Source organism: Doryrhamphus excisus, linkage group LG21 (genome assembly GCF_037039965.1).
Source record: "Doryrhamphus excisus strain RoL-2023G ecotype Guam linkage group LG21, RoL_Dexc_Guam_v1.1, whole genome shotgun sequence".
NCBI lineage: Eukaryota > Metazoa > Chordata > Actinopteri > Syngnathiformes > Syngnathidae > Doryrhamphus > Doryrhamphus excisus.
Window position 1 is genome coordinate 10,281,892 of NC_136377.1, and position 27,213 is coordinate 10,309,104.

At 42.6% G+C, this 27,213-nt stretch overlaps 1 protein-coding gene across 2 annotated transcripts in view; it reads left to right on the forward strand.

The window, feature by feature from the left end:
* doc2b (double C2-like domains, beta) overlaps positions 1-25,708 on the forward strand; it is a 118,501-nt gene extending 92,793 nt beyond the window's left edge. For both annotated transcript variants that reach the window (XM_078787988.1, XM_078787989.1), the window contains 4 exons: positions 10,919-11,076; positions 16,053-16,134; positions 19,880-19,976; positions 20,293-25,708. In XM_078787988.1, coding sequence (XP_078644114.1) covers positions 10,919-11,076; positions 16,053-16,134; positions 19,880-19,976; positions 20,293-20,426 — 471 coding nt within the window. In that variant the 3' untranslated portion in view covers positions 20,427-25,708. The remainder of the gene's footprint in view (positions 1-10,918; positions 11,077-16,052; positions 16,135-19,879; positions 19,977-20,292) is intronic.
* The last annotated feature ends 1,505 nt before the right edge of the window (positions 25,709-27,213 follow it).

A 27,213-nucleotide genomic window follows, 5' to 3' on the forward strand; every position in this document is an offset into this window, starting at 1 on the left:
CGGGGTGAATTATGTCCCGGTACCACTACACAAGCCCCCCAGAATTCACCCATAGTCAAAATCGTCCGTGCGTGCGGGGACAACCGCACGGCCCCGCCGTGTGCACACTGCTTGCGGCAGGGGAGAAGGGTGTGGTGAAGGGGACAAGATTGTCCACGCGGGGGTCGGCACGCCTGGCCCGGCAGGGGGTGCCTTGCCGGGGAGTGGGGGCCTACCACGGCGAGGGGGCTCCGCCAGTGTCAGGGGTTGGGTGCCGTCCACCAGCGCAACCTTCAGCCGGTCCACCGAGACAGTCTCCCGTCGGCCACCCATGTCCAAAACAAAATACTTGTCGCCGTGCTCCGCCGTCTGCCTTGGGCACAATATGGAGAGGGGATGCCCACGGGCTGTTAGAACGGTGGACAATGCCCAAGCGCTCCATATTGGTGAACTCCGACTTGGCGACTGCCAACTTCGCGGGGTCGAGGCGGCGGGCTCGGGCGTAGACAGGTGGGCCAGTGGTGTCAATGTGGTGTTCCACACCATGCTTGGCAGAGAGGGCGGAGAAGGTGGGGCAGGTGAGGCTGGGAAACTCCTTGAGGAGGCGCTGGAAGTCGTCGCCCTCCGATTGTGAGCAGCACAAGCCCCCGTACCTTCCCCCGTCCCGGACACAGGCGAGGGACGAGAACGTTAAAGCATCCGCCAACCGGCCATTCTTAACGTCCACCAATAATCCGTGTCCGCAGAAAAAATCTGCGCAGAGTAGGGGAAAAGCGATGTCCGCCGTAACAAAGTCCCACACAAAGCGCTGTCCATCAAAGTGTAGTTCCACTGCACGGGTTCCATAGGTCCGGATGGGGGTATCGTTGGCGGAGGCTAGAGCCGGTCCATGCCCGCCCCCCGCGATGTCTTTGGCCGTCACGGGAACTACGCTTCGCTGACCGCTGGTGTCGCAGAGGAACTTCCTTCCCGAGAGGGAGTCCCTGATGAACAACAGCCGGTTCGCTGTGCCTGCGCCCAGGGCTGCTACTGAGCGCAGGCCTCCCCATTTCCCTTAACTTTATAGGTGCACGGGGGGCGGCATCTCCTCGCCTGAGGCGGAGTGTCGAATTTGGGAGAAAACTTTATTTTTCTTGCCAACATTAACTTGCACTCTCTTGCTACGTAAAGGCATGACAGACATGAAAGCCCCGTCTCTCAACCACAACAGGAAGCGGAAAACCCCCCGTCCCTTGCGTCTACCCCTCTGGGTGGCAACACCTTCCCTATCAATAGTTCCGGGGTGAATTATGTCTCTGTAACCTACCACTACAAAGGCATTTTAAATATTCAGTAACTAAATGCAATGCAACTAAACATACAGATATGACTTTTAGCAACTCCAACTATAAACGATGTTGTGGCCATGCATAAGTGTCTCTTTCTCCTGACCACATTGCTGTGGTTACAGATCTAAGTACTGGGTAAGAAGTCGTCTCACCCTCTTCCCTTCATTTGTCAAGCTGTCTCCTCTGATGTCTGGTTCTGAGTCTGGCCGCTTGTCTCTGTCCATCTGAATAGCTTCAGTAACGTGGTTGTCATCTATTGTGTCTTTAGAAGCCTTGCAGTAATTATGCAGCACAAAACACGCGTAAATGACAAAGGGCAGTTCATGCAAATTGATGACCGTGCGTCTCCTCAAAGCTCAACGTGCCTTGGGCCTTCCAAAGTCATTCCCATGCACGCTTTGCACAAAGATAGTCAAGACAAAAAACAACCCCTGTGTCGTGATCTCAGTAAGCGGTAGGCTGCGTCGCCCAAAATCTCCACTTGGAAAGGTGCCTTGTTGTCAACAAGTTGTCTGGGACAAGGATGGAGTTTTCTACTTTGGAAACACTTAGATAGTTGACTTGGTGAAAACACGAGCGTCGTGTAAGCTTCCTGGCTGTTTTACCACCACGGCTATCAAACAGTATTTCTGATCGCAAGTGGCCTGAATGTTTCACTTTCTGTTCAGGTAATCAGTGGAATTGGCTGACCGCTGTTCAATCCCCGTGTGTGCCATCCATTTGCCGTTTTGCGTAATCTACCCACGTCCTGTGGGTCAAATAGTCGAGCATGCAGGCAACTGTCCACAACTGACCACAACCGACAACATGACAGTAGACTGCCCTTCTATGTGTGGACGTAATAACACTGACAACAGCACTAGCGAGGAATTGTCACGCCATTCCTCCGAGTGGACGACCGTTTTTCTCACCAGCCGGCGATGCGTCCCGTTCTGAGCCGCCAAGGAAAATGCCTCTGATGTTGAATGGTTATTTGATCGGGAATAGCCAACCTCATGGTGCTTCTTCAACATGAAGCAGTATTTGCTTCATAACCACATTTCTCTCCAAATCAACCCTGGCTTTTAGTGCCGTATATCTGCAGCTTGTGTGGATGATAGACTAAATCCTGGGAAAATAACTTTGCGTCATTACATACCCGCCTACATGCGGCCAGAGCCTGAAACAGGTCGTTTACAACACTTTGAAGAACTGAGAGAATTTAAAGATGCGTGCACAGCAAGTGACCCCCTCAGCATTTCCATCTCCAGCAGCTAGCGGGCTTCACATCCAATCTCCTGTAGTCATTCAAAGCACACTTTGGAGAATGTTGTGAGCACACTGGTCTTTTTAAGTCCACCTGAATGTGCTGTGGACAAAGCTGACCTGAGTTGCATCCCTGGTGTCTCCATCAGAGAGTTTGAGATGGAACTTGCTGACCCAAAGGCCTCAGATGTGTGGGGGAATAAGTTCAAGTCAGCGAATCAAGTTTTAGAAAAACGTATATGACAGCAAGCAGAGCTGGCAAGCAAACACGAGTAGACAGAAGTGAAAAAACCTTCAACCCTCGGTCCAACCGAAAACTTGGAACGTGCTTCCTGTCACACGCTGCAGCTTGGGTATTGCCATTTTGTACCCATCTTTTTATTGAATTTTCTTTTACAAAAAGAAGTTCCACAGTAAGTCAGTACAGTAGAGTAATCCGCAGCTGACACTTGGGGGAACAACAACCAAGGTTGCTGCCAACTTAAGAAACCGACAGTAATAAACAAAAAGTAAATCTATCTATTGTAATTGTAAGTAATCCATCTATTGCAGCTGTCAGATATGTTGGAGTCCATTTTTGCTAATTCCTCTTTTCTTTGCGTTCTAGAGATCTTAAAAGAGCTAAAAGAGCTGAGAAAGCCTGCTATTAAAACACCTCCACGAACCTTTGACAAGGTTTTAGGATGTTATGTACATGCTGTGACCATGTAGTAACAATAGTAGTAGTCAGTACATTCATGGTGACATGTAATACTTTGTGTTTTGCCATTTTTTGGTCATTTTATCCTTCCTCTTGTGTTAGCTTTCTGGTATCATCTCTTATGTTCCCGGGTCGGTTTTGACCCATGTATTAAATCAACTATAAAATACACTAAAAACAATAAGTTACCATCAAATTTGCTTCTCATGTCTTGGTTACCTTCTTAGGCTTCCTCATCCATGAAAATGTTGGTTTTAATACTTTTGGTGTGGGCATGTAGGCCTTTTTTTGTCACTATACCCCTCCATTTTAATTTCCAAAAATGGTCAAATGAACCTGAAAAGAATCATATTCATAAATTGAAGGTTCTTTTGTTACCTGGCTATTACTGAGGGATATAGAACATATCTCTTAAATCAATTAGTTTGATTTATTTTCTCATTTTAGTATTAATCACTAAAGAAACATCTATGGTGTTGGGGTGAATTTTGACGCATATATATTCATGTCAAGAAAAGGTAGAAAAGGTTATTGTTTTCAGCAACAGAACTTTAGTATAAAGTGAAATGAAAAAGCAGACCAGGTCCAGATCTTGGTTCACTGTACTTCTTGCCATTCTTTCCATGATCCAAATTGTAAATGTGAAATCAGCCATCAGCCAAATGAGTGAATTCCCCTCACATGTCTGGACCTTGTTTTTCTGCTGGTATACTGGAAAAGCGGTCAAAATGAGAATCCCCTGAAGCTTCCATGATGAGAAGAGGAGCTGGTTGTCATTGTGTTGGCTAATTGGACACTTGTGATTTCAGTTGTGGCTCAAAATATTGCTTTATAGTCATATTATTATAACCGGGTCCAAACTGACCCTAACAATACAGTGGTCATAATTTCAACCAGACCATTTTAAAATGTAGTAAAAAATATTTTTTGGGTTTTATTTTGTTGAAATCGAGTTTCCTGACAAAGTCAAAAAGCCTTGATGCAATAAACAAATGTTATGTGCTTCTTTTTATGCATTAAAATGTAAAACGGGTCGGTGCCGACCCTAACACAAGAGGAGGGTTAAGACTTACCAGAACTGTAGACTAGAATGTGAAATGTGTGCTAGAATGTGTTTGATTCCCTGAGCGTGTTGAGCATTCATCTGCACTTGCATGCGTGTTCTTTCAGTCGCGGTGGCTCTTCCTTCAGACACGATAGTAAATCTTTATCGTAGCTTCAGCCAGAGAGTAAGACCATGATATTGACAGCAGCCACTGGAATGAGCCGAGCCCCCCCCCCCCCCCCCCTTTCCACATGTGACGCACTCCCATTGATTCAGGGGTCAAGGCAGACGAGAAGTCTCTTCCGGAGTGAATTATTTCACAGCGATTGAATTCTACAGCAGCTTTTTTCTCACTTTGAGATGGCCGAGAGAGACAGGTTCAGCAATCACCCTTCTTGACATTTTTTGGTTGTTTCTTCTACTTTTTTTGCTTTTTGATGGACTATCTTAGTCATAACTTTTCCCACAATCCCTATTTGAACTATTTCCACATGCAAGAACGACACATATATGCAGCATTCTCTCTAATGTCACTTGATGTCTTGCTACAAATATTTATGCTCCTTTGCCCCCCATCTGCTTGAGCCTGTGACGACTGTAATCTGCTAATCCTACAATATGGATCATTTAACTGTAAAAATACATTTACCAGCGTTACTACGCATGTTAGTACTTAGTACTAATAGGATGTAAGCTGTGATGTTGGTTAGTATTATTATTATGAATTAGATATCTGAAGTGAGTCAACTAAAGGCTTCATTCAAGCTGATTGAGGGGAAGGTGAGTTCACTGCTTGAAGCTCTGCTTGATGTTTGGACATCTAGCGTGACCTCCTGCGGGGCTTCCATTCACTCATTTTTCCTCATTTTTACCAGAAATATGACGGCATTATTGTATGGGAATGTCATTTGTAGGAGACACGCCTGCACATCACGACATCACGACACCCTATTTTTTTGTATAGTATACCCCACATGTGTTTCCTCGGAAACACCCTGCACCGGGGACTAAATAATACCTGCAACCGAATCAATACTCTAGGAAAATAAGACGGAGGAGGTGGAGGAAGGCTTGAATGGACAGATGATGCATCACCACATTGTTTCTGCACTGACTGCATCATTTACAACTTCGCTGTCACATCTCAGGTGTCCACTTCTACTCGTCATTGACTTCAATTAATGAACATCCTAATTGAGTTTAGCCCTCGTCCGGTTATCGGGGAAATGTTACGCTTGTGCACCGCAGAGGGTGTATTGAGTTGTGGACTTCTGTAGAGGAGCTGCACACTATAACCCACACAGAAAGCTTTCTAGATCTTCTAGAATCTGCACTCATTCCAGTTGGATTTCCTTGAAAATGGTCTGTTTTAATTTATTCTTCCAACGACCCGCCTCAAGGCAGGTCAGAAAAGTTGAAAAATTCCAAGAATGTACATGTTAAGCTGTTTGAGCTTAAGGGTGTTCTAAGTAGAGCTTCAAAATGGGAAATGAAATGGGAATGAGACGAAAAATGTGTTCAATAAGCAATTTATTGCTTTACTTACAGGGTGAGGCAAAATGATCTGACACATTTGTAGGTTAAATAAAAGGCAAATAAAGTAAAGAAACAAAAAATACATTGTCATATCAATCAACATAGACAGAAATGTTCATTTATCAATTGATTATCTAGCCCAACCTAGCCTAAAATTAAACGGGATTACACTAAACTACCAATCTGATTTACGCATAACTCTGCTGTTTCAATTTCCCGCCCGCGTCTTTGTCATCCTCCATGACCCAGGAAGTAGCCAGCTGGCAAGCCAACAGAATTTGTAGTGCCTCGCTGCAGGGTCTGCTCTTTACTATTGTTATAAAGTAATGGTTGAGAACACCATGCTGTGTGCCTTCCATGGTAATGGCTCAAGCTATTTGTTGGGAGATGTTTTGTTTGTTTTCAAGTTGTCAGGAAAGCAAGGCGAGCCAGGCTAAATTGATGCTATGTGGGTGTGAAGAGCGCTGCAAAGATTTCTGCTCTTGTCAGGCACATCAACAGCATCCAGGCCGCCTGAGGATTCCTTCCTATCATCATACCTTTGTATTCCTGACATGTCTGCTTTTCCAAATGGCCACGAGTGTGCCACGGCAAAGGAGACAGCCAGGCTGTTCCAAAACATGAATGAAAAGACAATTGAGGAAAAAGAGGTGATGAAGTCGATGTGATGCTGCAGTCGAGCATGTTGGCATGCCAATGTGATTTGCATAGCGCCCGTTTTCTCCAAGATGTCGGATTAGTATCCCGCTGCGGGCACAGGCGGACAAACTGTTGAGTGCTGTCTCCCACACGGAATACTGCGTAAGACACTGATGGAGAGGTCTGCGGGGAGCTGCCTTTTTTCAAACTTGCCATTAGGAATTCTTCTTTCCTGACCGGAAAGTTGTTGTTTTTTTCAGCAGTACATGCGTCAACTCAAAACTGTCACTTTCTGACGAACTTCTACACCTCTCTAATTATGCAAGCCTAAGCCTAACCAGCCTAATCAGCTGGTTGCAATAGAACGCTTTATCCACAATGTTTCATCAAATACCATAATGACCCGAAACCTCCTTTCTCAAGACCCGATATTTTTAAGACTAAAATGGTAATAAAATACAATATTGACACAAATATTAAGTTAACCTGAATGTAAGAAAAAAGTCCTTTTTGGGGGGAAAATAGTTTTTAAAACAAAATCAAAAGCAATCAATACAAAATTGCCATATTGGCAAAAAAAAATCCAAATGAAAAACCAAACAACTAAAATTACAGTATTCACTTGAGTATGAGATGACCCTTATTGTGACCCTGATTAATGATTCAAATATTCTTAATATTAATATTATCTATATGTGCCCTGTGATTGGCTGGCCACCAGTCCAGGGTGTACCCCGCCTCTCACCCGAAGACAGCTGGGATAGGCTCCAGCACCCCCGCGACCCTCGTGAGGAAAAAGCGGTAGAAAATGAATGAATGAATGAATATTATCATACATCAACATTCAACATTCATATCATATATCAACATTATACAGTAAACCTCGGATATATCGGACTCGGATATATCGGAAATTCGCTCACAACGGACAGATAAAAAAGAACCAATTTTTCTGTAATGCATTTCCAATAAAAATTCATTGCATATATTGTATCATATATTTTTTATAACGGATTTCGCCTATTTCGGACAAAATCTCCAGTCCCGTTCCAATTTCCCTCACATATATCGGATGGCCGCATCGTGGCCTTTGATCCATCTTTGATCCATGTTCACAGCCAAATCTGAAGGTTATAACATCTTTGTATGAATTACAGACATGTACATGAGCATGTACAACGAAATAAAAAAAAAATTTCTCAAATCTGTAGAAATGCTTTTTTATTTCGGTGTACATGCTCATGTACATGTCTGTAATATCTGGCACGGTGGTCTAGGGGTTAGCGCGCAGACCTCACAGCTAGGAGACCCGGGTTCAATCCCACCCTCGGGCATCTCTGTGTGGAGTTTGCATGTTCTCCCCATTAACCTACATTCCAAAAACATGCTAGGTTAATTGGTGACTCCAAATTATCCATAGGTATGAATGTGAGTGTGAATGGTTGTTTGTCTATACGCATATAACGGATTTTGCTTATATCGGACAATTGAATCCGATATATCCGAGGTTTACTGTATTATCATTATATTATTACAGGGAAAAAGCCTCTTTTTCAAGACCTGTTTTTGCAATATATATATAGTATTTTGAACCCCCCCAAAAAACAATAAATAATGATCCTATTGGCCTGACTAAAATGACCACATTTTTCCCTGAAACCTTGTTTTTAAAAATCAAATTAAAAGTTTAGACAAAAATATTAAAAATGAAAAATTCCCTATTGACTAGAATATAAGATGGCCCTGTAAGACTGTAAGACGACCCAAATATAAAACAAAACCTCTTTTTTAAGACCCATTTTGGAAAAATACACACAGATTTTAAAAATGACAAAAAGACTTGGCCCAACTGTAGGACAACCACCTTTTAGTTGAAAAAAAAAAAAGATGTCCTGTGATTGGCTGGCGACCAGTCCAGGGTGTACCCCACCTCTCACCCTAAGACAGCTGGGATAGGCTCCAGCACCACCCGCGACCCCTGTGAGGATAAGCGGTAGAAAATGAATGAATGAAAAAACAGAGACAAAAAATGAAAGACATGCTACTCAGTTGGTGAAAATGACCATGATTGGCCTAATTTGGTTTCCACCCCCTGGCAATTGCTGCAATGTTATGAGGATATTTTGTGATATCAAAAATCTTTCCATTGACTAATCATTTAATCAGTCCTAGCAAGCCAGTTTGTTTGCTGTCATATTCCATTCCTCATTCCTTAAACAGCAAAGGTGCAGCTTTAGTATCATGCAGACTAAGTAGTAAAGTGCTTAAGTGAGCAACTTTCATCCACATTAGAGCGCTGAGCGACTTTAACGGACGTCTTGAAGTCATTTCCACACAGATGCGGCATGGTAGAAATAAATAAGGTAGAAAAAATGAGTTTCAAATAACGACTCCAATTAAATAGATCACATTTTTAAAATGCCCCCATTTCCACAGCTGCATGCGCTTTCAAATAGCTTCTGATAAGCTTGAAGTTTCCAAGCCTGTCGCCGAAGCTGATACAGCAGTTTTGTACTCTATACAGTATACAGTATTTGACTGGAAAGGCTTGTGGACGTACGTATATGCTGGATAGTCTGGTGCTTACTCATGCAATCACCAACTACAGGCCAGTTGCTGCTAAATTATGGTGGGGGGGTGGGGGGTGTAGCATTGGGCCTCTGCAAGCTCAGATAGCTCTTAAGTGGCCTCTGGCTGCATTTTTGTATAAAAAAGTCCTCCAGTCAAGTGTGCATTTTTCAACCAGAGAGCATGAAGGGCTCAGTGTGTGTGTGTGTGTGTGTGTGTGTGTGTGTGTGTGTGTTTATATAGTGGAGAAAAAAGGCCGTTCTTGTCAGAGTGTGTTGAATATGAAGCTAATGCGTTGGCTACTTCACCTCCAACTTAACCACTGGTCGTTTAACTGCTTTTACTTTGTAGGCGCGCTTACATTGGTGCCTTTATTTTGAAAGTTGTGCTAAGATGCTGTTCCCATATGAACTGATCCTTTCCAGGGTGAAACTGCAGTCAGGGTAAAAGCTTTATTATCTTTATAGGAAATGTTTTTAGTCACCTTTCAATATTGTAACTGCCTTGCAAGAGTAAAAACAAGTGATGGGCTTCGGGTTACGGCTTTTAGTCCTGGTCGTGGAACTGTGGACCAGCTCTATAGTCTCGGCCGGGTCCTTGAGAATGCATGGGAGTCTACATTTGTTTTGTGTACTTGTGAGAAGGCATTCGAGCCCAAGTATTCCTGCGGGGGTACCCGGGAGTATGGAGTACCATATTGTCCCTGTAAGTTCCAGAGCTTGGTCCGCATTGCCGTCAGTAAGTGACACTAGATTCCAGTGAGGGCTGGACTCCAACAGTTCTACACATTGTCACAGGTTCTGTTCTTTACTTTTATGGACAGAATGTCTAGGCACAGCTAGGGTGTTCAAGAGATCCAGTTTGGTGGTTGCAGGATCGGGTCTCTCCTTTTTGCGGAGGATGTGGTCCTGCTGGCTTAATCCGGCTATGATCTCTGGATGGATTGGTTGACCAAACGGGATGAGAAGGGACACCTCCAAGTCCATGTCCATGGTTCTTGCCTGGAAAAGAGTGAAGTGCCATCTTCAGATCGGGGATGAGATCCTGCCCCAAGTGGAGGATTTCAAGTACTGCTGCTTGTCTGTATTGAGATATTCTAGATCTATGGTTATCATCACACATCAAACCTGCAATATATGATCGATAATTTGTGGGGGATATCACAAAGTGTGAAAAACACACCCAATAATATTCCTCTCAAGCCTACTAAAGACATTTTCAATTGAGATATGTGCATGAAGAAGCATTGGCAGTTGCAAAATATGCAATGACACAGCACCACGTCCTGCTGGAAAATGTTGACTGAATGAATTTGTGACACATCACCCTCTGCTGGATTCATAGTTGCAGCACTCTTTCCTCCCTGCATATAGCGCCATCATAACACTTTCTATTTAAGTTACCCCAAAAACCCAAGAATCCACAATAGGCTAACATGCAAAGGGAACAAACACCAAACCAGGAATAGTCACTGAAACCCCTTTTTTTGCTACGCTGCCGCTACATCACCCGTTCTATGGTTAGCATCACATCTTTCCTCTGTACCATCACTGGTAAATAATGATAAGGCAAATTTAGAGGTACATTTTCCCAAACTTTTGGTAAGTTTCCAACCTATAGGATGTTGAGATTCTGAGCCGCTTGCGTGTCGTGTTGATCAAGTACTAATGAGGCTTTTGACTAATCGGCAGATGTGGTGTGGTTCATTTGGAAACCTTGTCAAGCCAACAAATACGGTGACTTTTATGTTTATGAGCTTTGATTGCCTCCCACATGCGGCGCCAGCTAATTAAGAAATGCACAAGAGCTTGTGGGAGGCAACACCTGCACACGCTAAAAACAGCAATGGGTGAATGTGACTTTTATCATCCACCACAGGTTAACAAGACAGAGGACAAGTCGCTGGAGGAGCGAGGACGCATCATGATTTCCCTCAAGTACAACACCCAGAAGTCCTGCCTGGTGGTGGGCATCATACGCTGCGCTCACCTGGCTGCCATGGACGCCAACGGCTTCTCCGACCCCTACGTCAAAACGTGAGCACGCCTATCCACGTCTGTCTCGTCATGGTAACAAAAAGTACAAGACATACAAAAATATTGGGACACCAGCAGGATGTGTCAGAGGTCAAAGGTCACTGTTGTATGCCTTCAAGGGGGAATTACATCCTGCCGTACGTGCTCTTACGTGCAAACATGGCAAATATCATAAGACACACACGTGGCCTGCACAAATTGGCAAAGCCCGTAGGAGGCAAATTGGGACCTAAATTATTATCTATATGTCTACAATTAGCTCTAAACATGTGAGTGTGCATGGTGTGTTGCATAAAGACATGATCTATACGATCAAGAAGCCTATCTTCCGCGTCACACACACTATGTCATGCTATTTTAAGAAAATTTCTAGGCAGAGCGATACCAGTTCATTAATTAACTCGTTCAACCCCAGGGCCGCACGGTGGGTGAGTGGTTAGCACGCAGGCCACACAATTAGGAGATTGGAAACATCTCGCCATCTCTGTGTGGAGTTTGCATGTTCTCCCTGTGCAGCTGGGATAGGCTCCAGCATACCTGTGACCCTAGTGAGGATAAGCGGTATAGAAAAAGGATGGCTGGATTCAATCCCAGCCATTTTTCAAAATTAATTGTAGACAATTTTGGATGTTTCTTCAAGGCACACAGAATATTGTGTTCTATGGCTATAGAAACCAAAAGAAAGATCAGACGCTCATCTTGCATCACAAAAAAAAGGTTGTTTTCTACCTTCTTGTGTTCTTCAGTAATCAGCAGTAGAACATAGGTAGGTTTCAGGAAAATATCAGCTCCCAACAAAAAAGGAGAAAAAGCCAGCTTTACATTTCAAGCATAACTTTCACTTTGACACTAATTTGGTGAAAGCTCAAATGTCTAAACAATTGCACCACTACACAAACAACACAAAAAATAACAATTATTTAGCAAATATAACACCATGAACTATTTACACTTTTGACATTTGGAACTACATTTTGTGTGTGCGTTAAAGTTTCCTTACAATACATACCTTCTGTACGCTACACTCCTCCATTTTCTTCCACGTCTTCTTACCAAATGCACTTCTGCCACTTTTGCCAACACCTCTTTTTACCTCTTGAGTAAAAAAAAACCCATAAAAGACAAAAGTATGCATATGTATACATTGGGGCAAGCATTCAGGTTTTAAAATCTATAAATATGTCTTTGGTGTTGAATGAGTTATGGATTGTGCAAAATGATGTTATGATGAATAAATATCACAAAATAAGCATACTATCATTGTAAAGGCTGACCTTTGGACACAGTGTTTGTATCGAATGTCATTATATGGCCTTTAAGTGGACACCAGACTGGGTTCTGTTCACGAGGTTGACAAGTCTTAACACACACCCAAAACAGGAAGTACGTTCTAAGAGTCACTTCTAGACCGTGACACACGTTTTTCTAAACACTTCTCAAATGGTAAGTGCAAAGCAGTCATAATAAATGTATTTTTAGTCCCCACACAATGCACTGCAATGGATTAGCTGAGGGGTTTTTTTTTGAAAGGAGACAAGACTTGCTGTAATTATCAGTGCAGCATAAAAGCCACGCTGCGCTGAGACGCCGCTCACAGATGCAATTTGAAGGCGAGTCCTTTCTTTTTTTTTAATCACACCTGAGCATTTCGCCTTCTCTTTCATCAGGCTGAGCAATGAAAGTGCAATTCATTTCCGAGACTGCTGTGCGCACCTCCAGAACAAAAGTGCCGAGGGAGAGGAAAGGGTCTGGCGATAATTTCCAACAGTTTTTAGGTGTGAAAAAAATCTCTCCGGAGCTTGAAGGACACGCCAACAGATAATAGATTGACTTTGGCTGGCTGGATAGGAAGGAAAGGGTAGACATGGGCTGTAGATGTAGGAAGAGTCTATTTCTCTTTTTGGCACCTCACCACAGGAGAGGACCAGTGACAGAAAAGTGTGATGATAACCATAGAACAGGTCATGGAACTTACTGTGATGTACTATAACAACCATGTGTCTGTGTGCTGGCTGCTCAGTACAATATGTCTAAAGGCAATATCCTGTGAGACTTCAGCTCAGTGCGGCTCCAAAGCATCAACTCCATGTATGTTTTGCTTTTTATTTGGCATTCTGTGTGTGTCTGTGTCTTGGCACCACAGTAGGATACTAGCGAAAACCGGCAAAGCACCAATAAGTGGTACTTTCATCTTTGTCCTGGCTGCTCAGTATAATAAACCCACAGTCGACACAGTCAGCTGTGTTTACTTAACATGAAGAGGAAGAGGAAGCAAATCATCCACCTCTGTACACATCCAATGTAAAAAAAAAATTTAGGTTCATTATACAGCCGTGAACTTATTATGTTTGACCCTGGAACAGATGAATTCCCTTTACAGTGGATCCGAGATTAGTGAATGTTTACGTCAAAAATGTAGGCAAAAATCTGGGTCCAACAGTGCTCTTAAGGGAAAAGTGCACCTTTTTGGGTATATTTGCCAATCACCCACAATTCTTATGTGAGACATGAACACGTGTTTCTTTTTTGTGTGTTCTAAAGATATACAAACTGATTAAAAAAAAGGAGAGACAGGTGATTAATACACATAACGGGAAACGCCCACAAAGCCCGCTATTAAAACCCCTCCAACAAGGTTTTATGGTTTTATAAATGTCTTTCACTTATAGCACTTTTCCACCTCCAAGGCGCTCTAAGAACTTTGACACGTTAGCATATTTACCTCCTGATGACGCAACATCAGCAGCAACTGGGGGTTCAGTATCTTGGCCAAGGATACTTGGACCTGATCACGGGCAGACGGAGGATCGAACCCTACCGCATCATGCCGCCCCTCACGTATATACTGAACATTCATGATAACATGTAATACTTACAGTATTTTGCTGTATTTTTGGTCCTTTTAAGCATTAGCGGAACTTCCTTCCTGGATTCATTGATTTCACATAGTAACGGACGCCTCCACTTAGCATTCACTTTACCAAACTCAAAAACAAAAACAGCAGTAGCAGTAGCAGCTCCAATATGTAGCATTACCTTTTGGTAGTGATGTGAGACATTGTGAGCGCGGCAAGTAACTAACTGGTGTGGCATGGTGTCACTACCCCAGGAAATGAGTTCTTCAGTTAATAATAACAATGTCGTTGTAGCTTGGTTAATATGCACATCACATTATATGTAAATGGGGAGTTGTTGGCACCTTTCTTTTCAGTTTCTTTTTTTTTCAGAAGGCTCTATGGGCTCAAATACGTGCTTCCCGCTACGTGCATCCTTAGCCGCATCTGTTTTTATATCTTTAGAACACAAGACGTGTGTTCATGTCTCACACAAGGATGATGGGCAAAATTGTCCCTTGTTAGCCTGTTAGCCTGGAAATCAACGGATGTATATAAGTAATAAGCCAAAATGGAGCCAAAGAAAGTTGCAAGGGCCAGCATTTTAATAAGGAAGATGGGAAACACTACTGAATTCAAGAAATCACTCATGGCAAAACATGAAGGTGGTGTCCATGTTGATCTCACTGCCACAGTGTGTCTTTGGCAACAGTCACATCTTCAGTGAAGGTAAAAGTAACCTTTAACCCTTCCATTCGTCATTCCTAGGTATTTACATGAATTTAAAGTTGTTTACTGCATGTAAAACTGTATTTGTACACGTACAAAAACATGTTTTGGCTTGGATTTTCATGAATTCTTCATGGGAAAAATGGATTTGGTGAGAGCAATTTCAGTTGGAGTCTGACCTTCTGGAACGGATTGATGATGCTAATCAAGGTTCCAGTGTACATTATTTCCTATGGGGCAAAAGTCTTATGAAATCTGAAGGACTGAGAGACATTTTACTGTTTAGTAGCTTCCCAGGCTGTGTTAGACGTCTCATTAGGTCAGTCGCCGTCGACATCCATCAAGAATGAAAAAAAAAAACTGTAAATTCTCATAGCTTTAGCGCAAGTACCACACATGAAAACTTTGAAATGTAAAAAGGCGGCCAACAGCAGCAGGACTTCATGATGTAATGCTTGACTTGGACAAAGGGCAGAACCACAGCTCTCTCTAGTGGACAGAACAACAAAACAGCGTGGACGTGCACTCTGTCATGCTGACTGAGGCTTGCCTTTCATTCATATTTCATATAAAATACTTACGGATACTTCTTCAATCATTCTCGAATTGTGATGATCAATTCTCTCCTATTTAAGCTGACAGAGATGTGCTAATTTCCTTACCTTTTTTCGTCACTCAGAGAAACACAAAAAGAAAATAAATGTAGCCGTTTGCATTTTTATCCTGATTTACAGCAAAAACGTGTTTGTGAAACCGCAAAAAGAGAATGTAACTTCAGAAAGGAATCAATCTTGGAGTGAAATGAGGTCATATGTACGTGATAGACAGGGTGTGAAGCTACCATTTACCATTCTGAGCAAATACACCCATCCAAACGTCGGCAAAAGAAAATCCAATTCAGCATTTGCATTTTCTTCCTGACTTACAGCCAAAATGTTATTTCCAACAAAATTTTGTGGAAATTGCCTGTGGAGTTTTTGCGTAATCCTTGTCCATTTGTTAGTTAGCAGCTACTTCCTGTTTTCCGTGATGACTCATGTGGGAGTTCCAATGTGACTGAAACTGCAAAAAGAGGAGGTAAATTGGCAAAGCTAAGTCAATGCTAAGTCGATGCTACCATTTACATTCGGAACAATTAAACCCATCCAAGCCACAGAAAAAGAAAATACATTTTTATCCTGATTTGCACCCAAAATGTTGTTGATTCCCGACAAGGTGTTGTGGAAAATGTCTGTGTCCCAGTACGTTTTGACACCAACATTCACACTGGCTTCCAGTAGTGTCCGGTCAGCATAACACACATTCACACCACACCTCGGATTCCCCAGCAGGCGCCAAAGCCCTCTGGTGATGTCTTCAGCTCAGCTGTAAAACCACGATGACATTAAATCTCCCCCACTTGCTCTCCTGCAGGTACCTGAAGCCTGACGAGAACAAAAAGTCAAAGCACAAGACGGCTGTAAAGAAGAAGACGCTCAATCCAGAGTTCAATGAGGTAAGGAGCACACGGCGAATGTGCCCCAAGCGCACCGCACGCACTCACAAACGTGCTTTTGCAGGCCTATTTATGTGCTATCCAACCTTTAAAGCTTACACGGTATTCACAGAGGGCACCGCTGTCAGGTTGAGGATTTCTCCCGGTTTGCCACAAGTATTCCACTTTTTACTGAGCACCACAACCTGGCAAGTAGGACAGTAAATGTTGGGCTTCTATTCAACAGGTCACCTCATTGTGTAGTGGTGCTTTCACATTAAAAATGCAAATAGAAAAAATATTTAGTCAAATATTACTAATTAATTTATATTGATAATTCATTGATTAATTGGCCAATTAATAATCTACATTTTTTAAAAGGGCAAAATTAAATTTTTTGAAACTAAAAAATGTAAGACCATCACCATGGGCTAACATACGTATGTCACAAACACTTGTAGGTGTATAAAAGAAGACACTGTACAAATAAACCTAGTCTACACTGTATATCTCACAATTCAACATTAAACCGCATTAAAATAGTCACCAATTCCCATCGGGTTGCTGATGGCTGCTGGTATTCATGTACATGTCGTTAGCAAGCCACCAACTATTTACTGTAGACTAACTATAGATTGAGAGCTGCACGCTTGAAGTGGTTAGCGTGCAGGCCACACAGCCAGAAGACCCGGGTTCAATTCCACTCTCCGCCATCTGTGTGTGGCGTTTGCATGTCCGGGTCCTTCAGTTTCCTCCCACATTCCAAAATGTTTTTCCAAAAACATGCTAGGTTAATTGGTGACTCACATTGTCCATAGGTATGAATGGGAGTGTGGCAGTGATGGGAATAACGGCGTTTCAATACTAACGCCGTTACTTTTTTTCAGTAACGGGTAATCTAACTAATTACTTTTACTGTCAGCATAACCCCGTTACCATTTTCGACACCCCGTTACCGCACGTTACAGAGGCCGCCTCAAAATATATCACCGACTTCGTAACTAATCTGCAGCGCAGTGAGAGTTGCAGAGTGACAAGGGAGGGAATGAGATAACCACATAAGCAACGAGGATTGGCTTAGGTTTAGTAAGATTGCGCCTTCAGCCAATCAGAGAACTTGGGTGGGCGGGTGTTTAGAGCACGTAAGCGATGAAGATTGGCTAAGATGCTTCTTCAGCCAATCAGAGAACTTGGGCGGGCGGGTGTTTAAGCACATTCAAAGTGCTGGGTAGTGGATCCGCCATAGCGTGAGATGGCGAGGGAGGAGGACTCTATTGAGAAGACAGCGTTTGCCGAAGGAAAGTGCAGATACTACTTTAACCTCGTTGATGTCAGAAGTAAAATGTACATAAAAAAATGTACAAAAACCTTGTCCAAGTCTTGTGTGAGCAACTCAAACCTATATAAACCCTGGGGGGAATAATGCAATAGTTTCTTTTACTGGTAACTAAATACTTTTGTTGTGGAGTAACTCAGTTAGTAACTCAGTTACTTTTTTGGAGAAGTAACTATAATATAATATAATATAACTATAATTAATTACTTTTTTAAAGTAACGTGCCCAACACTGGGGCGTGAATGGTTGTTTGTCTATATGTGCCCTGTGATTGGCTGGCCACCAGTCCAGGGTGTACCCCGCCTCTCGCCCAAAGACAGCTGGGATAGGCTCCAGCACCCCCGCAAGCGTATTGAGGATAAGCGGTAGAAAAAGAATGAATGAATAACTATAGATTGTTGTTACACCAGGCTAGGCCAGACATTCAGTCATAGCTAACGCTAGCAGCTAAACCTTGCCCAATCGTTATCATTAGCTGCAGGGGTAGGAATTCAGGTTGGGCCCACTTTTGATTTTGTAATAATTACCTATTTTTGGAGCCTTTAGGATCATCCTAACTCCTTGAAAGTACATGAAAGGCAAAAAGATGTGATATTTCACTGAGGGGGAAGTGAGTGAGTGTCCAGTATATGCTGATAAATACACACACTGTATTCTAAACATCTCATGTACATTAAACATTGATTTTCATGGTCTTGTTGCTTGGCAGAGACAGGATGTGTATGCATAGGAATATGAATGTATGGATATGCAGTATGAATATGTATATACAGTATAATATACAGGATGAGGATGAATGGCAACAGGTGGCCAGGTGGTTAATTACTGCATGTACCTTCTGCCATCTAGTGGAAGAGCATTGAATTGCATACAGTAGGTAAAGTTGGGCCTTCACAAATCATTTGACGTGAAGGTGAGAGCTACAGTGGTTGGGAACCCTTGCAGATAGCTAAACAGGCCTTAGTAGAAAATGGAATGCCTTCTAGCAGGGCCTAACCAAATGTCTACTGTATGTACAGGGACGCCAGGGTGAGCAGGTGGTAGTCTGGTCTATCTGTTTCCCCCCCAGCCATCGTGAATGCGATAGGACCACCCCGGCCAAACACGCTCAAAGGCCAGCAGCTTGACATTTCCTTTGACATTTTTTCTGTCTATATTCCTCCATCACCTCTTGGTCTTTCCGTCAGAAAAACATCTGGGTGGGTGGGTGCTGATTTCTCCGAGATGAAACCAGAGGCGGACGTGCTGCTGCAAATTGATAGCACACACAAATTGATAGCGGCTGCTTGTCGCTGACTGGCCTGGCATGCATTTCGTTCTTGAAGAGCTGCAAAATGGGGGATTCTAACACTTGTAGTACATTCAATGGCTCTTTGAGACGATACGGAGCCAATATGCCCAGCCGAGTGCTACACCATTTTTCCATAGCCACTGACTTGTTTTCCCTGAGCCGCTACTATGGCGACATGAACTGTATACTGTGTATTGTTATTACTTATTACCACAATAAAAACCTAATGAGGTGCTGAATCTACTTTAAAGTAGATGAATGCCATACACAAACCGTTCAAAAGTACTGATTATATACTGCACCTTTGACAATTCACATTTATAGCTCAATACCTAGTACATGATTGGCCCTGAAAAAAGTTGGAGTACTTAGCCCTATGTGGTACTGGACTGTACCTTTGGAGGTACAATGGCACACCTAGTAGTTTTTTAGGCCTGAAAAAAGTACAACTAGTCACTTGGAGTACAATAATCACCTCTCGAGGGTACTGTATTTTACCTCTTGGGGTATGTGGCTAATGACTGGGCTGTACCCTCATTAATACCGCTATTGACTTGACTTCTACAGCTTTTTTTTTCTGTCCGGAAAAAGTACAACTAATCACCTTGGAGTACAACAATTACCTCTATGTGGTACTGTATTGTACCTTTTGGGGTATGTGGCTAATGGCTGGGCTGTACCCTCGTAATTACTGCAATTGACTTGACTTCTACAGCTCAAGAGCACACCTAGTACTTTTTTCTGCCTGGAAAAAGTACAACTAGTCACCTTGGAGTACAACAATTACCTCTATGTGGTACTCTATTGTACCTCTTGGGGTATATGCCTAATGACTGGGTTGTACCCTCATAAATACTGCTATTGACTTGATTTGCACAGCTCAAGACCACACCTAGTACTTTTTTCTCCCTGAAATAAGTACAACTATAGTAACCTTGCAGTACATTATGTGGTACTAGAGTGTACCTTTAGGGGTATAATGGCTTATGACTTTGTGGTACCCTCAAAAATACTGCTATTGACTTGACGTTGAACTTGTTCCTCACTTTGAGTAATAGCTGATTTGGAAATGTACTTTGGATTGTATGAGCTGAAATGGGAGAGGTGTGGTTGAACTTTTACTTTCCTGCTTAACACAGGAGTTCTCCTATGACATCAAGTACGCGGACCTCACCAAGAAGACTCTGGAGGTGACGGTGTGGGACTACGACATCGGGAAGTCCAACGATTTCATTGGTAATAGACACAGTAAATCTTGGTGACTGCTATCTTAGATAGGGCCGGTCTCCACTTTTATCTAGTGACTTCCTGGAGACTGAGCACAGTGGAGTGGAGTGGAGTGAAAATTGTTGGATGGTCGTCACCAACTCATGTCCACCTCCGCCAATTGGCCCCGAGCCCAGAAGTAATCTTCAGGGTTTTCATCCACCACAGTCCTAATCCAACTGATGATTTTGTCCCCTGCAGACACAAACCCCATCATCATCACTCTGACTCGCGCCTTCCTTTTGGCCCCCACTCTCATTCCGACTCTCATTCTCCCTGCCTTCAGGTGGGGTGTCCCTGGGCATCAACGCCAACGGAGAGAGGCTCAAACACTGGTTTGACTGCCTCAAGAACAAGGACAAGAAAATCGAGCGCTGGCACACGCTGACCAACGAGTTACCCGGCTCGCTAAATGACTGAGCGGACCCGACCCGGCCTGCCGCGGCTGCCCCCGCCTGGATGCCTGCTTCCATTTCATCCATCACGTCCTTCTCTCTCCTCCCTTCAAGTACGGTGACCTTCTCTCTGAACAGGGCTGGTGTGACGGAACCTTATTACCTTATACCTTAGCGCTCCATCCACACATCAGCCACTTGTGTCGTGGTTGTGGTGAAGGGATGTAGCATCAAACCATCCACTCCAAATATGCATTTATGCTAATATGACAAGGAGTCCACCTAAAATGTTGACGTTCTTAAATGACAGAGAGGATTGTAGAGTAGAGTAGTTGTCTCCCAACTTCACAGCTTCATCCTCTAGTGACCGTGTTGAAGTATCCTTGGGCAAGGCACTGAACCCCCACTTTCTCCTGATGCTGCATCATCAGCTTTCATTACTTTGAATGTAGAAAAGCTCTATTTGAGTCAAAATCCATTTACCATCTTAGAACTTTGCGGCCTCTCTAAATGCCACCTTTCCACTGCACAGCCGACTGGTGGGTTTCATGTTGTGTGGTTGGAGTGGGTGATGTTATTTAGGGTTTGGACTCATTTATCCTGACGTGTTTGCACAGCCAGCAATTTACTGATTTTCCCTACAAAGCCTGCTAGCCGAGGCTATCTGGCAATAATTGGAGAGTTATTTACTGAATGTGAAAAGTCATTATACAGTCTCTAACACATTTTTAAACTGTAATAATGATGAGATCATGAAAGGCAGCTTTCATGATCTGCATGATTTGCTAATTTATGAACAACAGAACCAATGTTGTAAGAGCGGCAAGGAGCAAACTGTTCATCCAGCATTAGCAATTCACTGATTTCCACTGCAAGTAATGCGAGCTAAGACCATTTGGAGATGATGCCTGTGTGGTAATTGCACACATTGCCAACTTTATTTACCGATGATTTCATGTTGCTAAGCGTCATTGCTCAACGACTTCAGGTATCCACAAAGTATGTTACAGTTGACTAATGAGCAGTGGCATGCTTGGAAGTACCTGGTCGTACCTGCACAGGTGTGCACCCGAGTCACAATTGAATGACTTTGGACTGGACTTGACAATATCATCAGGCTAGCAACTCGACTTGAACTTTCGGGACTTGACTCAGACTTCTGTCTGATGACTAGAAAATACTTTTCAGTGAATGTGATGAGTAAAATACGTCTCCATTCAAAGTATTCCTCTAATGTGAGGCAAGACAACATATTTTCCGCTTCATTGACTGCGTCTATTCACGTCCAATCAGATGTAAGAACGAATGTGTGGATTGCAATTCTTGAAAAAAGTAAAGGATGCATGGTTAAAATGGCATTTTATTCCTGTGCTTATGACTTGTAACGACCCCAACATTTAGTGTCTTCAAGCCTTTCAACACTACTTGACCCGTCTTGAGACTTGACTTGGACTTGCACGATTTTACCTGAGACTTGAAGTACCTGGGAGTACCCTGCTAGTACCCTGCTAGTAGTATCCTGGTAGTATAAATGTGTCAGTCATGGGTGACAAGCCAAGTAGGTACTGTACAGTGGAAAAGGGGGCATATTTACCGTATGGGGGAACATTTTGGAATAAGAACTGGTCACTTCATTAGGTACACTCTAACAGGATTGTTGTGTTGTCGCTACATATGGTAACCAAAAGCAGTAAAAGCTCCCATATTATAGTATTTGAAATACGCCTCAGAGGTCCCACAATAGTGCATGCACACGAGTTGTCCAAAATATAACCCTGATTCTGGAATTGGGATAGTTTAAAAGTACTTTTTGTGTGTGGTAGCTTGAATGCTAATCCACTTTAATATATACACTAGAAAGCAGTGTTTACATTGCACACATTCTACCTCCATATTGTCCTCCAGTTTGCCGTGGCAATATGTGGCATTTCTATTTATGGTAAAAACGTGAAGATTGGTTTGTGCACACCATTTGTGTTCTATTCCCGCATAAAGTGCGCAATTTGTGACCGAAATTGTTGGCACGAAATGACCGCACTCCTGCATGACTTATTCAGACCTTGTCTGTACTGTTTACGTCCAGTACACGACAACAGAACTTGTGACGTGCATTGTTCCTGCATGGGTATGCATTGTCACCGTCACTTCCCACTTCCCGCTTCCGTGAAGCAGTTGCGGCATATTTGGACCCGCTGTGTCCCACGTGACGCCACACAACAGCAGAGGCTCATCCAATGAGAAAGGTAAGGTCATATTTTCTGGCAGCTGCAGGTAGACAATGTGCAAAGAGCAGGAAGGAGGCAATAAACTAGAAAAGGGGAATTTCTGACTAGAAGACATCCCTTTGTGCATTCTGATCAGTTTTTATGCATGCCACAGATTTCCAGCCACACTCCACGCAGTTTACACATACTCCACACGTGTTCACGTCTCAATGCCATGGAGAAGTGTCATATTGTTAACCGCGTGTAGCGTTTCTGTGTACCTAATGAAGTGCCTACTGTGATTTAGGTTGAACACTACCTTTTGATGAAGTGAAGGGAGGAAGAAAAAGTCTCAACTGAGGGTGCGATTGTTTGATAACCCCATGCGGTGGGGGTGGGGACCTTGCAATCAATCCGTGCAGCCTTGGCGCAGGGGTCAAAAAGCCAGCTTGAGAGGCACCAGGTTTAATCAACCCAGCGAGTCGGGTGTAAAACGCTCATGCCACCGGGCAGCTCCGTGTGCAGCTTCTTGTTTACACTTCCTGCTGAATGAAACCCTCGCTTCGACATGAGGGGGGGGTGGGTTTTTTATGTCAAAAAATAAGGATGAAGATAAAAGCATGCATTGTTTACAGTCTCTTCTTGCAGCTGACGTTGTGCCATTTGCAAGCTTTGCTAAGAAGACGGACCAGGAGAGGTACAGAGGGCATTTCTAATATCACAGCCTCGTATTATTATGATGATTATTATTATATGAATTGCTCTACTCTTTGTTCTCCACTCGGAAGGAATCATAGAATGTAATAACTCACATGAGAATGTGCACCTCAGTGCTCCAGCGTTTTGCATTACTTATCGTTGGATTTGAAAATTACGAAAAAGTCCTGTTTATTTTTCTCTTATTGTTATTTTAATAATGTGACTCTAAACTATACACCTTTTTATTTGATTGATTGATTGATCAACATTTAAATGAAGAATTCCACCTTCACTAAACCTGATAAAAATATCCTGGATATTCATTGTATGTATTCCTCCTCCAAAACTTCCTTGTTAAACTTTCTTTGTTAAAATGATACTACATTTTGACACCCTTTACATGATTTTAACCAATAAAAGATGGCCCATTCACTAATGAAGCTCATATAAATATCGGCCATGGAAGTCCAGCCGATTCTTGGACTTTTGCCTTTGGTAAAGTTTTTTAAGACCCGTATGCCATGCTCCTGACTTCCACTCCAGGCTGGAATGCACGCCGTGTTTTTGGGAGAGTGAATCATTGATGAGTTGGAGTCTGCAGCGTGACCTTTCCTTTAATGTGTGCCGTGCAACGACTGCTAAGACAAAAATATAGAAAAGTGGGGTCTGGTTTTGCAACTCATTTCATTGTATTTTATTCTACTTTATTCTACTTTAATTGTTTTATATGGATGGCTGCATGATGGGTCACCACCATTTTACCAGTACTTTTAATACTACTTTTAATACAGATTTTTCTGATATCTCTGATAGCAATTTTAATTTTGCAGTATTTTGTTTTATTTTCAATTGATGGCATTCAGCTAAAACAGGGGTGTCCAAAGTTCGGCTCGTAGCACACATTCAAAATATAATAAAACTAAAAAACTAAAAAAAAAAAGCAGTCATTTTACAAGAAATATTTTTTAAGTTGGAATATTCTGGAGAAAAAAATTTATTATTTATGGAAAATTAGGTTGCAGAAATTTTTTTACAAGAAAGTCAAAATATTACGGGAATAAAGTCTGAATGAGTTGAAGAAAATACACAAGAAGATGGTGAAATAGTTCATTCATTCGTTCATTCATTTTCTACCACTTATCTTCAATGTAATGTAACAAGAATAAATGAGAAAAATATGTCCTTTTAGTAGCTGATCAAAGGTTTAAGACTCAGCCTTTAAAAGACAAAATCTTGTGGCTTGGATGTCATTTTCTGTCAGGTTTTCACACCGTCATGATCTTTTGATGGCAAAGGCAAAAAGCTTTCTGTCTTTGAACACGCTCGGATTGTTGAGCTGCGTAAGCAAACGCTAGTGGTGTGTCTGTCATGAACGAACAGGTCAAAAGAACTGGTTCTTTTTTGTGAACGGAATGAAGGAGGTCACCTCTCCTAAAATACCCGTTCAGTCTGTTCAGTTGCAAATGCTTTTTTTTGATTGGCTGGAGAGTCAGTTGACCGTTCCTTTTGCAGGGCGGGACTAACTGCGTGCTTGCCTGTCTTATCCTATCGTCGAGCCTCGCTCTGTAGGTGGGTGCGGTTAGCTGACTAAAAGACCGAGACCGAGAGATTGACCGACACTGTCGGTGACCTCGTTTTTTCCCTTCACAAAAAAGAACTAGTTCTTTTGACCCGTTCGTTCATGACACACCACTAGTCATCACGTGTTGTTGCGCTTTTGAGTCGGAACGAACGAGAACATGAGTGAACGGACTGACTCGACACGGTCGACCGGGTCTATGCACAGGGGGAGATCACAGGCTAACCAATTGCACCAATTGAGCGAATTGAACGGATCTTTTTTACTGAATGAACCGGAATGATCCGGTTCCCTGAAATGTACGGTTTTGCCCACCACTAGCAAGCGCACCCTTGCTGCTGAGGTTGGACGCTGTAAGACATTCGAAACATGTTCAAAGATCCTGAGGGTTGTGGCGCGGGACCATCCTCGACCCAAATGAAGGCTGTTACCGGTGTCGAGTGCAGTCTAATAACCGTTACATTCTAAATACATACAAGTCAAATGAAATAACATAATAGTCTCACTTACATTTTTCTTCCCAATTTAGAACCTCTTAAGATCCAGTAGTGAGAAACGGAAGCTTATTGTCATTAATCAAGTGGTCTCCAAATGTTAATCAGGAGTGAATAGAAGTTCATCGTGTGTTGCTAAAGGAAATATGAAAGTGGTCTTTGCATCCTTTCATTTTCCAGTATGTGGCCCTTGCTGGGAAATTGGACACCCCTGAGTTAAGGAATCGCGCTGATGACCATTTCCTAACCCACCATCCTTTTATTGGATTTCACTTTTGATGTTGTGTTTTTCCTCTTTCAGTCATTTCATTGTTATTTTTGATTTACGACCTTTACTTAAAGGATTGATGAAATTTCACATTATTTAACCTTTAACCTTTTTCAAAAAAACTAAAGAAAAAACAAAGAAAATGGGAAAAAAAAAACCAAACAAAGCGTATTCGACCCTTCTTGTCTGCCTAGCAAGCCACTCACAGCCCAAAGAGTAGGAACCTTAAATTGACTCCCACAAACGTCCAACTAGCAGCCCGAGCCCAGTTTTCATGTGGGAAGATAAGACTATTAAATGTAAGCCATCAAATGCCAAACTTACATATGTTCACCTGGAAATAAGTATGTCCCCTCTAGTCGCTCAAACACCTTCTCCCATCTCGGGAAAGGGCACACTTGATGGATCCATCAGAGGGGAGGTATAAATCATCAAACAACCGGAGCATATTCAAATGACCGTATTTTCCGGACTATAAGTCGCACTTTTTTTCATAGGTTGGCTGTTCCTGCGACTTATACTCCAGAGCGACTTATAAATGAACAAAGGGTTTATGTTACATAAACACTGGACACCTTTTGTGTTCATGTTTATTTTTTGTGTAGCTGAATAAGAATTGTGTTAGCATAGCTTACACCTATTCAGCCTGTTCTCTATTATTTTATTCATGTTAGAACTTGCCTTCCAAGAGGAACTAATGTCTGTTTTGGTCAAGTAGTTTGGAAAATAAATTACCTGCAAAAAATGCGACTTATGTATGTTTTTTTTCTACCTAATTATGCATTTTTGGTCCTGTGCGACTTATACTCCGGAGCGACTTATAGTCCAGAAAATACGGTACAATACCGATTTCTGATGAAGGCAGTTTGGTCATCTGATAAAACCGTACATAAAATGTCCTCCAATCTTTGCCCCGCCTGAACAAATGCTCAATTCGGACTTCCCAGACTGAAGTGAGGAAAGGGCTTGGAAAGCATAATCGGTTCCGAAAAAGATCTAATAGTGTGTTATCAGATTCAGAGGCATAGTCATTCCTGAATGTATGATTTATTCCTGATGCTTGATTTATTCTGTATTCTTGATCGTGATCTGATATTACTATGCTCATCAGTGAGCACATGGCAAAAGGTCATTATCGGTATAAGTATGGTGAACGTGAGAGAAAAATGAATTCCCACCAACTATAAGAGTAAGAGCGTGTGAACCCAGATCTGGTTCCCAAAAAAATCCACGTCAATATTCGTCTAAAACGTGAACGTCTGATAGAACATTGTGAAGGCCCCAAATAGTACGGTACCAGGACCACACCAGACGAAATAAATCATATCTGGCTGTTTGGCTGGTTAACACATCCAGAGTAACAGAAACACCCCCCACGGTACTCAAGCTTGTCTCTGCGTCAAGCCTCACCAACCAAGAGGTTTGGTAGCGACGTAGTTGAAGAATAAGAGGGCGGGCGAGGCCTCTGCCCCCGGGCTGGCTTAGTCACTATAGCAACTGATCGAAGTCATTTTATATGTACATTTTATTTTGGTTCAACCTGATTGTTTTCTTTTCTAAAATGGTGA